Raw genomic sequence first — 13,267 nt, 5'->3', positions numbered from 1 at the left:
GGGTGTTGAGTATATGTGTTATGTGCATATTGTGTATTAGGCCCGCCTCCTAGTTCCTTGTATAGTTGAGGTCCGTGGCCCACCGTTGTACATCATATATATGTGCCTATGCACGAGAGCGATACATCGTGCAATTCCAACAACATACATGAACTTCACTTGCTTCACTTGCTGGAAGAAGGTTACTTTTGTCTTCATTAACCCTTTCCAAAACGGTGAGTCCGTGGGCCTTGCATTCACCTGGGCCAAAGTCTTAGTATGTAGGTATTTATTCCGCAAGATTTGTATCCACATGCCTTCGGTCTCCGTAGATAGTCTGTATAGCCATTTGCTAAGGAAACATCTATTCTTTACCTCTAAATTCTCGATCCCTAACCCACCCTGGTCTTTTGGTCTACACATGATATCCCATCTAGCCAGTCTGTATTTCTTCTTGGCCTCATCGCTTTGCCAGAAGAATCGGGATCTGTAGAAGTCTAATCTTTTCCGTACCCCCACCAGTACTTCAAAGAAAGATAGGAGGAACATCGGCAAACTCGTCAAAACCGAGTTAATCAACACCAGCCGGCCTCCGTAAGACATTAGCTTGCCCTTCCAGCAGCATAATCTTTTTTCAAATCTATCTTCTATACATTTCCATTCTTTGTTCGTTAACCGTCTATAATGGATTGGGATCCCGAGATAACTAAAAGGTAAGGATCCCATTTCACAACCGAACAAGTTTCTGTAATTGTCTTGTTCTTCTTTAGCTCTCCCAAAGCAGAACAATTCGCTTTTATTGAAGTTGATTTTGAGCCCAGACAGTTGCTCAAAAAGGCATAAAATAAGCTTCATATTCCTAGCTTTTGCAAGATCGTGTTCCATGAAAATAACAGTATCATCTGCCTATTGTAGGACAGAAACGGCTCCCTCTACAAGATGGGGAACGAGACCTCCTACTTGGCCACTCTCTTTAGCCCGACTAATAAGTACTGCCAACATATCCGCTACAATGTTGAACAACATAGGAGACATGGAATCTCCCTGTCGTAACCCCTTACATGAAATAATGACCTGTGTCATCATTGACTTTTATCCCGACACTGCCTTTCTGTATGAATGAATCCACCTGAGACCTCTAGGCTTCGTTGAAGCTTGTTGAAGGAAGGGCCATTTGACCTTATCATACGCTTTTTCAAAATCCACTTTGAAGACAACCCCATCTAGTTTCTTTGAATGGATTTCATGCAATGTTTCATGTAGGACTACCACCCCTTCTAGGATTTGTCGTCCTGGCATGAACGCAGTTTGAGTGGGTTGCACGACCGAATGGGCTATCTGTGTCAACCTATTCGTGCCAACCTTTGTAAAGATCTTAAAACTTACATTGAGAAGACATCGGTCTAAACTGCTCAATGCGAACTGCTTCCACCTTCTTTGGCAACAACGTTATCGTTCCAAAATTGAGGTGAAATAAGTTTAAGTGGCCTTTGAACAAATCATGGAACATAGGCATAACATCACTCTTTATGATATGCCAGCAATTTTTGATAAAATTCTGCCGGGAACCCATCTGGCCCGGGCGCTTTATTATGCTTCATTTGCGTTATAGCATCGAACACCTCTTTCTCAGTGAAAGGGGCAGACAACACCTCATTCTCTTCTAAGTTGAGTTGCGGTATGTCCCCGATCACATTGTCATCAAGAGAAACGAAACTTTCTCGGGTGCTCCAAAAAGTTTCTTATAATATTCGGAAATGTATAGTTTTAGATTCTCGTGTCCTACAATTGTACCCTCATCTTGTTCTAGTTGTATTATCTTTTTCTTTCTGTGCTTCCCATTAGCTATCATGTGAAAGAATTGTGTATTATCATCCCCTTGGACGATCTTAGAAACCTTTGCTCTAAGCGCCCATTTCATCTCCTCTCTCATAAGGGCTTGTAACTTCTTCTCAGCCTCATTCTTAATATCTCTCTCTGAAGTATTAAGAAGTATGGATTCTGCTTTCACATCAAGTTCATTAATAATTTGTGTCAATCTTTCCTTTTCCACTTTATAGATACCACTTTGATGTTTGGCCCAGCCTCTCAAAAACTGGTGCAGGTGTCTAATTTTGTTTTGCCATCTCTCCACACTAGAAGACCCTCCCATGTCTCTGGCCCATTCAGCCGCAATGAGCGCCATGAAGCCCTCCCTCTCAAACCATCCTAATTCGAAAGAGAAAGTATTTTTGTTTCCCACATGGGTTGCTTCCCCGGAATCAACCAATAGTGGGGTATGATCAGAGATGGCCCTCTGTAGGGCCTGAACCGTAACCAGCGGAAATTTTTGTTCCCACTCAACACTAGTGAGAACCCTGTCCAATTTCTCGTAAGTAGGAATTGGCAAAGAATTGGCCCACGTGAATTGCCTACCAGTGAGGTCAATCTCCCTCAGACCGAGACTTTCAATTATCATATTAAACATGAATGACCATCTTCCATCAAAGTTGTCATTATTTTGTTCTTCTTGTCTTCTAATGATATTGAAATCTCCCCCCAGCAGAATTGGCAACATTTCATCCCCACAAATTCTCACCAGATCTGCGAGGAATTCCGGCTTAAGCTCTGGTTGTGCCGCACCGTATACGGCCACCAAAGCCCATCGGAAACCGTCAATTTTCGACCTTACATGAAATTTGACAGCAAAATCACCGTGGACCACATTCAATACCTCTAAAGTTTCGCACTTCACCCCAAGTAGTATCCCTCCGGATCTCCCCCTTGGAGGTAAACAGTGCCAGTCAAAATCAACCCCCCCTGAAATGGTGTTAAGAAACTGGGAGGTGAAATTATCTCTACCGCTCTCCAATAAAGCCATAAAATCTAATTTTTGTTCTACTAATGTATCGCTAAGGAATCTCCTTTTAGCCAAGTCCGCTAGACCTCTACTATTCCGGAATATCCCTTTCATATGTCATCATGGAATTTTTTCTTTTGTTTAACTCTCGCACTCCGACGCATCGTCGATGTAGGATAAACCTTCCTCTTCCAGGTTTTTTTTGGTTTGTCCTTCATCTCCTGAACATGTTGAGTATCGATGTCAGGAGTGGCCTCTGGCTGCAAAGGGGCCACATACCCCTCTGGAACCATATCCTCCTCCTCTGTCTCTAAGCCCTCCATGGGGACCAAATCCTCACAGAGGCTCTGAAGCGCAGTTACTCCAAGATCATTGATATCTACTTCATTCATGGGTTTTACTGCTGCTAGATGTCGTATTAAATCCACAGCTCTATCTGTCTCTAAATCTAGGAGATCATTAATTGATTTTGTGGTTTCTTTGTCATTACTACCAAGAGAGATCCCTAGGTTGTTGGCTTTATCAACTATATCATGCTCAGAAAAGTGCAGAATTGAACAACTTGTATTAACTGACATACCTGTATGAACTTCAATGTCTCGAAGTTTGGCGGCCCTCATGGCTCACCCCATCTGTATGTCATCCGCGTCCGGCCGACCCTGGATCCGGTGACTGAACCGTCTGTTACCGGAACTAGGTTTCGGAATACCTCCAAAGGCGATGACGTCCTCCAAAGCGACTCCGGCCGGGCTTTGGCCGCCAGCCGTATGCCCGACTAAGTCAGAAGCAATGGGAGACACCGGCCTCCCGAACTGCTCCACCACGGTATCAGTATTCGCGACATCCGAAGCACAGATCTGCGCCGATGTGCTATCATCATTGCCCGACCTGGACACCACCTGTGTCGAGCTGGTCGAACGTGGTGACAAAGAGCGAGATGGTCTAGAGCCCTCCACTGTAGGAGAAGGCGAGATCGCCGACGGCCGTCCCTCCACTGTCACCGCCGCCATAGACACCTCTGTCACCACTGGGGTGACTGGGCGGCGAGGAGACGTCAGCTGCGATGGAACCTCATTCGTCATCTGTCGGTGCTCCTCCACCACCACCCCCTGTGTTGGAAGATCATCATCAGAGTCCTCTATCTCCACACGGTCACCCCAAAGACGACTCGGTGCGGACATCGCCTGAAACGAACCAAAACGGAGAGATGCTGCCGGAGTGGTTGGGGGTGCCGACCCCTTGTCGGTCTTCGGCTCAGTCGATTGTGTGGGTTTTCTGGCCGGCTTGTCCTTTCCACTGTGGTCGCTGGGGTTGCCTCCCATCCCTGGGTCGCCACCACCATCACGACTACCATCTCCACCATCAGTCATATCAACATCAGTATTCCCATAATTATTATTTGCCTGCTGAACCTCCTCAACCACAATATCGAGATCATAAGACATCCCATCATAAGTCCATGGTACGAAGTCTGGAATATAATCCGCATTCACAACACCGACAAGTAGCCTCGCCTCTCCATGCAGGCCTGTGAATGGCATGTCCACCTTCTCTGTTTTACCTAACAGAGAGCCAAGACTCACAACAATAAGATAGTCATTAAGAAGAGTCTCTGGAACTCCTGAGAGTCTGACCCAAACCTTTTCTAGCGGTATCCCCATTGGCTCAGGTTTTTTGCACTCATCAAACTCAAGAATGCACTTACTTCCGGGCACCTTACTGGGTCCACACTTCAGCAGGTGGTGAAGGTCCTCTCTCCTAGGGAACTCCACTCTGTAAACCTGATCCTCCATCCTGACGAGAGACCAGTGAAAAGACTCAGACACTAGCCGTCTGAGCTGCTGACACACCTGTTCCTCTGTCAATGTCCCCTGAGTAACCCTGACCAGACCAAACTTCGAATTGTCTACCGCAGGAGTCACTGAAATCGTGCATGGAGTCTCAAAGAACATAAGCTTGGTAGTACAGACACCATAAATGTTCACCACAGGTATAGGCACCAAAAGCAACAGATAGTCGCCAGATGAGTGTCCCGACTTCAAACATATATCACAAAGCACCGCCGTGCAGTCAATCACAAAGTGGCCCGGCACACCACAACGATAACAAGTCATTTTTTCTTTCTTGCGTGCCGCTTTGTTAGCACGCACCGCATCCGCTTTATCATTACATTTGTCACTGTGGCCATCTTTGTCATCTGAAGGTGTGGAAGTTGGAATGGTGACCCCAGCCAGAGCCTTAACCGCCGCCGCCTCTGGTAGCGCTGCAGAAGAGGAAGTGGCGGCATCTGCCACTTTGGTCGCCCACTGACAGTCCCCTTCAGCGGGAGGACCGGTTTGGGTGCCGCCTTCGGTACAAACGGACGGCGTGGAGGAGGGTTACGACCACCCCCATCTCGACCACCTCTCTGACGGTAATGAGGACCCGTGGCGCCTTCAACAAACTCGCCGGGTGGAGGGTTAAAGTTCCGCCTCCATTGATTCCCGGCGAATCCGCGACCTCCACCATTATTCCATTGGTTCCAACCACGACCATCATATCCTCCATCGTATCCGCGACCAGCACCGTATCCGCCTCGACCACCATTGAAACCACCATGACCCATGCCGTGACCAGCACGCCCAGCAGCAAGTCCCGCACGCCCCGCGACATTGGCTGGGCTGCCTTCGGCGGACCCCCTGCCCGGGCCGTCACCGGCCGGCTGCCTCGGCGGCTCCTGCTGCCCACGCAGCGGCGGCTGTGCCCCATCACCCTGGCCGACCATCAGTGGCGCCGGTGGCAGACTCACGGCCGGCACTCGACGTGCCCTGCCGCTCCGGGTAGGGAACCCTGGTGAGGTGCGATGTCTAGCCCTAGCTGTCGTCGTAGCATGTACGTACGCAACAGGAGTTTCGATCGATCTGGATGGAACCGTCGAAGACTGTCGATACTCGTCGCATCTCGGGCTCCCGCATGGCGCGATACGCTGGGCCGTATACCCAGGTATGCCCGCATCGCCCGTCTCATGTATCTCCTTAGGCTGGGCCAAATACCCAGCACTCAAAATGGGCTGAACCACTTCCGGCCCGTCATGGCCGAGAAGCAAATTCAAACGCCCTTTCCTGGCCGCCTGGATCTGCGCAGCCGGATCGGCAGCCGGCGGCGGCGACTCCGCCACCCGTCGCCCGTTCTTTCTTCGTCGTTGCATCTTGTCTGCGGCGCCTAGCCCATTCCACGCCTTGTCGCTTACTGGGATGATCCCGTCGATGCAATCCGCCATTTCCTGCTCGGAATATCCCGCCCCGAGAGATTCGCAAATGAAGTCCGACGGTGTCGGAGATGCCGCCGCCTGCCCGGCGACTTGGTCATCTTCATCGTCAGAGTCCTCGGCGTCTGAACCAGCAAGGGCCCAGAATCTGTTCCCCTTCCGGTTGGAGTTGGCGGCGCCGGACGGGGGAACGCCCCTACCGCCCCCATCGCCCATCGCCTAATTGTCCGTCAGACGCGATCCTGTGTGTTGATGGCTAACCCCCACATGACCCTCATATCTCTGCCTACTCGCGCCCCTCTGGATTCTCATGGTTTATTGATCGTGGGAGAAGCCCATTATATAGGAGGGATACCTTGGGCTGTGAAGATGACTTAGAGGAAATACGATCTGACTCTGAAACGGATTCTAATCTGGACTCTGCACCTAATACGAATCTGAACCTAATGAAATACTCCCTCCGTACCAAAATATAAGACGTTTTTGTAGTTCAAATTGAACTGCAAAAACGACTTATATTTTGATACAGAGGTAGTAGCTTGTATTAGTATGGGAATCCTAGCCACTTTGGGCTGGATCAGTGGGCGTTGTGGCCAGGGCTGGGGCCCTCCGACCATATGTGGCTCCATGCATAACAGCTCTCCCTTCCTCCACAAACAGCTCGTCCTCGAGCTGAAACGAGCGAAAACGAGCAATGTGTTAGATGAGCAAGTTGGATGTATTGTATATCCCAAGGGGCAAATATATAGTACAAATGACTGGGCATACAAGTAAGGACATCTAGACTAATATGAATATGTAAGGGGACCTAAACTGATACCACTACTCCTTAAGAACCCTCCTCAAATGCAAAGTGTATGCAATAACATTACATTTGAACAAGTATAACACTAAACCAAAAAGTAGTGAAAATCCAAAATTTGCATCTCGAGAGTGTCGTCATAGCATGGAGTCTTCGAAACCTGTTGAGTCAAGCCAAAGAGGGATAGAAGAAGCATGTCGCAAAGATCACAGCACAAGAAGTCTGCGGCAAAAAATACTCGGCAGCAAGAGAATGTCCATAGAGCAATGACAATGCAAAGGATCACCATACGACCATCTTCAATGGCGGGAAGTACAGCAGGGGTGGCCGGCGGGTCACCATGAAGCTTTTTGAGGAGACATAAATGTTACGCATCATGGAGCCGAGTTTTAGGATACTCCTTGTGTCCTGGGCGCGCTCGAGCTATCCATCGTTTTGCTGCCTTGTATTTCTATCGGGTCTCTTGGGCTCCAAAATTCTTTCCGGGGGTAACAGAAACAAAATGGGCGGAAACAACAACAACAACAACAACAAAGCCTTTAGTCCCAAACAAATTGGGGCAGGCTAGAGCTGAAACCCATAAGATCTCATAACCAACTCATGGTTCTGGCACATGGATAGCAAGCTTCCACGCATCCCATGTCAAGCACTGTTTTTGAGACGGGTTGTTTTTTCTTTGTCCTCCGTAAAATACCGGGGTATTCGGCCCTAATCCGCTGAACCAATTGGGGCATTGGCATATTAAAAATGTTGACATGTCACTGGGCATACTTAAAACTTGATTATGCCTTCAGAGAAGTGATAAGTGGTCCAATACCCTATTGCAGCGATGTGTCCTTGTGCACTTAGAACTGAAAACTTATTTTTATCAAGTGTGGTTAATTCAAATAATTTGTTCTTTTTTTTGCAGTGGTTCTGGATGAACCTTTAAGCTACAGTCTGGATGACTGCATAGAGTATATTCAAGAAGATGAGCTAGTCGAGGTTACACCTGAGAGCATCCGCATGTCCAAGAACCCAAAAATTTCGAAGAAGAAGAACAACTAGGCCTCCTGGAAGGATAAAAACAGGAATACGCTATTGGATCATTTCATTCTGGAAGCATCGGTTTCAGATAGAAGACCTGGACTTGGTTTGATAATGACTAGTATATGACGAGAGATACCATGAGTCAGTCAGCAAGCTATTTTTGGTGGTCTACACTTTTCAGATTAGGTTTATACTCAATTTTGGCAATGAAGCTGTTATAGTCATCAAACTCGGGCTGTTACATATTTGTAATTCACATAGCTGTTGTACATTCTTGTAGTACAGCTGTTACTGATACCTATACTGCAGGTCGTACACACGCTTGTCTAAGTGTGCGGCGGCAAGCTCGTGCGTTGGATCTTTTAGGACGGGTGTGACATATCTGGTTAAGTAAGCGCGGGAATATATTCTCTGCACCTACACTATGTAGCATACCTTTATAGCGCGCTTGCATAGGAGGTTGTTATAGTACCTTCTTTTTTGGAAGTCACACACACGGCTGAGTTTTTGCTCTGGTACAACCCCCTAAAATTCTAAATCCTCGTATTAGCTCGCAGATCAAACATATTGAATACTAGATTGATTTAAACATAAAAGACTATTACCTTTTTGATTGAAGGCTCCACCTTTTTGTTTGAATGTTAGCAGAAAAAACTGCTAAATTTGTTGAATAGATAGAAGGTCGGTCCAGTTTATGAGGGAAACTGGACCCAAAAACCCTACAAATGACGCCTTTCGGCAAACAACAAACAACACACATGCTCCCGAGCCATGGCTCCACCTTTTATCCTGCATTTGGAACTTGTAAACTTTCCTTTTTAGGCATGGGGGTGTCAAATTTAGGTAGCCAAATCTTATGGACCTGAATATCCAACAAACGTCAGATTTTTAGGCATGGCAAATTGAATGTTTTTCATTTTGTTTTTCTCACGCAAATCAATTAAAGAGAAGATGGAGCATTATGATAACCTCAGGAAGAAACGATGTTAAGCACGTGGACCTATGCAAAAGGCCTGTCAACCAATACATGAGGGAGTTTAGTTATTAAACAATTACACGAGAGAAGCTTAGCTACAAAAATCTAATAAGCACATGTGCATTGAGAAGATTAGTTGCTACCGTTTTCAACGCATTTAGCATCTCGCCTAAGCACCAATGCACTTAGTGATGAAGCTATGTACCTAGGATAGGGGCATGGACCTGTCCTAAGTACCCTACTCAAGGATATCCTTAGAAGAAGTCACCTTTCAATCGACTTGGAGGTATCCCACTCGACAGATTTAAGACACTCGACCACGAAGCAATCACTCGACCAAATTCCAACCACTCGACTGCCAGGGGATCTAAAGTCACCCTGCACGCAAACGGTCGGTCATTAAGTAGCTTTTATGGTCATCATAGCACTTTATTAGGGGCGTTACCAGTAACCCCCAATCTTAATGTACTTTAAACCTTGCATTACTGAGGGCTGGAGGGGCCTGGCGAACTCTATATAAGCCACCCCCCTCCTGGCACCCTTGTTATTCATACACACATAATTCAGTCGACCGCCTCCGGGCACCGAGACGTAGGGCTGTTACTTCCTCCGAGAAGGGCCTGAACTCGTAATCCTCGTGTGCTTACAACTCCTCCATAGCTAAGATCTAGCCTTTCCATACATACCCCCCTACATCACTGTCAGAGTTAGAACCACGACAGTTGGCGCCCACCTTGGGGCTAGGAGTCTTAGCTCCTAGTTTGAGAAGTTGCGATTTTTTCCGATCTCCTTGATCATGGTTTCGGGCGGAGCTTTGGTGGAGGGCCGCGAGATCCGTCTCGGCGCGCTCATGTTCATCGCCGACGACTCCGCTTGGCTTCAGGAGGCTCCACTCGACATCGACGCGCTCCCCGTCCGCGGGGCGACGCACTTTCGCGCATGCGTCCGTGGTGTCCTCCTGCGACAGCCGTCGACCCAGTATCGGTCGGCTCCCGTGGCATCTCCCCGCCTTGTTTCTCGCCGGCGCAAGCACTCCGGTCGGTCGAGGCTTTAGAGGTGGGTGAGGCATGGGGTGGCCCGCCAGTCGGCCATCCCACAAGTCGCGGCAATCGAGCCCGAAGAATCCCTCTACGGCCTGTTCGATCTGTCGACTGGCTCCGCAGAGACCGCATCCGAATGTGACAGCAGTGGCCCAGCTGCAGAGGTTCTGGTGATCGATGGGCCACACAGTCCTCCCGGTTTCCCCCGCGCTGACGGAGGCGCGGATGGGGGCGACCCATCGCGTCCTCACGAGGAGTATCTCCCCGAGCCTCTCACGTCGTTGCAGCGAGAGGAGCTTCGCCGCCGGAACATGGATGCACTCCACACTCCTATCGTTGGAGAAACCCCCGAGGCCCGAGCCTTGGAGGACGCGCGCTTGGCTAACTTGGCCGAGCGCACTCGACTGGAGAATCTCCAGCGAATACTCGACGAGCGAGCGCATCAACGGGCTCCAGAATCCAGTCGATGTCAACTCTTTCCGCCCCCCGCAGGTATATCGTACTCCGATTCAGAATTTGGCGGCTGCGGCCCGTATAGCAGAGTCGATTCAGCCCTCCCAGTCAGAGGCTGGCAGAGGCTTGTTGCAAATCAGAGCGTTACTCCGGGCAGCAGGAGACCAGAATTCCGCTGTTTCTCAGTCGCGGAACAGGATCCACAGTCGATCCATTGCAGCGGATACAGTCCAGTCGGCTCATAGCCCAAGATCGCCTCCGAGGCGTGAGGGACGTGGAGACCGGCGTGATCAGTACAGAAGGAATGAGCAGTATGATCACCGATTCGATCGTGATGATCGACGTCGAGTGCCAACCCCTCCCCCGAGGAGTGGATCATATGTGCCTCGACAGCAGGTTGACAGACGCCCTCATAGTGTTGGGCGGAGAATTCCAGTCGACCCCAGGGAACCAGGCTTTGATGCGAGATCCATTCTCATTCAAGGTTTGGTCGACAGGAATAGAGCTCACCGAGAAGGCCATGACAGAGATGCGCCTACCAGTAGCAGAGTACATGTTTCAGGGCCGGAGTGTTTCAGTCGAGCCATCAGAGCCGCTGTAATTCCTCCCAACTTCAGGTTGGCAACTGGAGTTAGTAAGTTCATCGGTGAGTCCAAGCCCGATACTTGGCTCGAAGATTACCGAGTGGCTGTCCAGATTGGCGGTGGGAACAATGAGGTAGCCATGAAGCACCTGCCTCTCATGTTAGAAGGCTCGGCCAGAGCGTGGCTGAATCAGTTAGCACCCAGCAGCATTTACACTTGGGAGGATCTCTCCCGAGTGTTTGTCACCACATTTGAAGGAACATGCAAGCGACCTGCAGGCCTTAAGGAATTGCGGTCTTGCGTGCAGAAACCGAATGAAACTCTGAGGGATTACATCCAGAGGTGGATCACATTGTATCACACAGTTGAAAATGTACCAGATCATCAAGCAGTTTGTGCCTTTAAAGAAGGCGTTAAGTACAGAGAATTGAATCTGAAGTTCGGTCGAACCGGAGAGATGTCTCTGAATCGGATGATGGAGATTGCCACCAAATACGCTAATGGTGAAGATGAGGATCGACTCCGGAGTGGCAAGCATAAAGCAGTCGCCCAGGAAACCGGAGGAAATTCCAGTCAGAAACAGAAGCAGAAAGCCGAGCCAGCCGCTCCTGGGGAGGCCCTGGCCGTAACCCAGGGAAAATTTAAGGGAAAACCCAAAGGACCTTGGAACCCCAAGAAAGTTAAAGACCAAGATAGAAATGATGTTTTGGATCTATCGTGTCACATCCACACCAAGAAAGATGAAGAGGGTAAACTCATTTACCCAAAGCATACCACTCGGCAGTGTCGGCTTCTGATCCAGCAGTTTCAGGGCAAGCAGTCCAAAGATAAGGAAAAGGAGTCGGACAAAGTTGAGGACAAGGAAGATAGTGACGATGGGTACCCCCAGGTCAATTCCACCCTGATGATTTTTGCTGATGTTGAGAGCAAAAGTTGACTGAAGGTTATTAACCGTGAGGTAAATATGGTTGCTCCGGCAACACCCAATTATCTGAAGTGGTCCCAGACTGCCATCACATTCGACCAGTCTGATCACCCTACGCACATTACCACCCCTGGGAGGCAAGCTCTGGTGGTCGACCCAGTTGTCGAAGGCACTCGACTGACCAAAGTCCTGATGGATGGAGGCAGCGGTTTGAACATACTGTATGCAGAAACATTGAAAGGGATGGGCATTCCGATGTCCAGGCTTAGCACCAGTAACATGAGTTTCCATGGAGTCATTCCTGGAAAGAAAGCCGAGTCACTCGGCCAAATTGCTCTTGATGTGGTTTTTGGTGATTCCAAGAATTACCGCAAGGAAAAGTTGACATTCGAAGTTGTGGATTTCCAAAGTGCTTATCACGCTATTTTGGGCAGGCCAGCTTATGCACGCTTCATGGCTCGACCATGTTATGTGTATCTCAAATTGAAGATGCCTGGTCCCAAAGGTGTGATCACTGTTACAGGCAATCGGAAGAAAGCAGAAGAGTGTTTTCAGAAAGGCCCAAAGATTGCTGACGCTCAGATGGCGGTGGTCGAGCTGCAAGAGTATCAGAAGACTGCAGATCCGAGTGAGTTGCTACGAGCTAAGAAGCCTGCTTCAGAATCAGCTTTTCAGTCGTCCGGTGAAACGAAGGCAGTTCACATTCACCCGACCGATCCAAACGCTGCTCCGACTCACATCTCAACGACGGTCGACTCCAAATAGGACGAAGCGCTCATCCAGTTCCTCCGTGAGAACTGGGACATCTTCGCATGGAAGCCTGCTGACATGCCTGGAGTTCCCAGGGGGCTGGCTGAGCACCGTCTACGAGTCGACCAAAAATTTAAACCTGTGAAAGAACATCTTCGATGGTCCGCCGTCCAGAAGAGGAAGGCCATTGGCGAGGAGGTGGCTCGGCTCTTAGCAGTGGAGTTCATCTGAGAAATTTACCACTCCGAGTGGCTCGCCAATGTTGTCATGGTCCCCAAGAAGGACAAGTCACTTCGCATGTGCATTGATTTCAAGCATATCAATCGGGCCCGCCCGAAAGATCATTTTCCTCTCCCCCGCATCGACCAGATAGTCGACTCGACTGCGGGATGTGAGCGTTTGTCCTTCCTAGACGCCTATTCCGGGTACCATCAGATCCGTCTGTACGGGCCCGACGAGATCAAAACAGCTTTCATCACTCCATTCGGGTGCTTCTGTTATGTCACCATGCCGTTCGGCCTCAAGAATGCCGGAGCCACGTTCATGAGGATGATTCAGAAGTGTTTGCTCAGTCAAATCAGTCGGAATGTGGAGGCATACATGGATGATATTGTGGTCAAGTCACGGAAGGGTTCCGACCTGC

The 13,267-nt window shown here is 49.1% G+C and overlaps 1 protein-coding gene across 2 annotated transcripts in view; it reads left to right on the top strand.

Moving 5' to 3' along the window:
* The window catches only part of LOC119316761 (putative elongation factor TypA-like SVR3, chloroplastic), a 45,804-nt gene extending 37,453 nt beyond the window's left edge, over positions 1 to 8,351 (top strand). For both annotated transcript variants that reach the window (XM_037591143.1, XM_037591142.1), the window contains exon 14: positions 7,778 to 8,351. In XM_037591143.1, the coding sequence (XP_037447040.1) occupies positions 7,778 to 7,914 (137 nt within the window). In that variant the 3' untranslated portion in view covers positions 7,915 to 8,351. The remainder of the gene's footprint in view (positions 1 to 7,777) is intronic.
* The last annotated feature ends 4,916 nt before the right edge of the window (positions 8,352 to 13,267 follow it).

This window comes from Triticum dicoccoides, chromosome 6A, assembly GCF_002162155.2.
Source record: "Triticum dicoccoides isolate Atlit2015 ecotype Zavitan chromosome 6A, WEW_v2.0, whole genome shotgun sequence".
NCBI classification, from domain to species: Eukaryota; Viridiplantae; Streptophyta; class Magnoliopsida; order Poales; family Poaceae; genus Triticum; species Triticum dicoccoides.
Note: the sequence above shows the minus strand (reverse complement) of the source record. Positions and strands in the feature narration are given on the sequence as shown.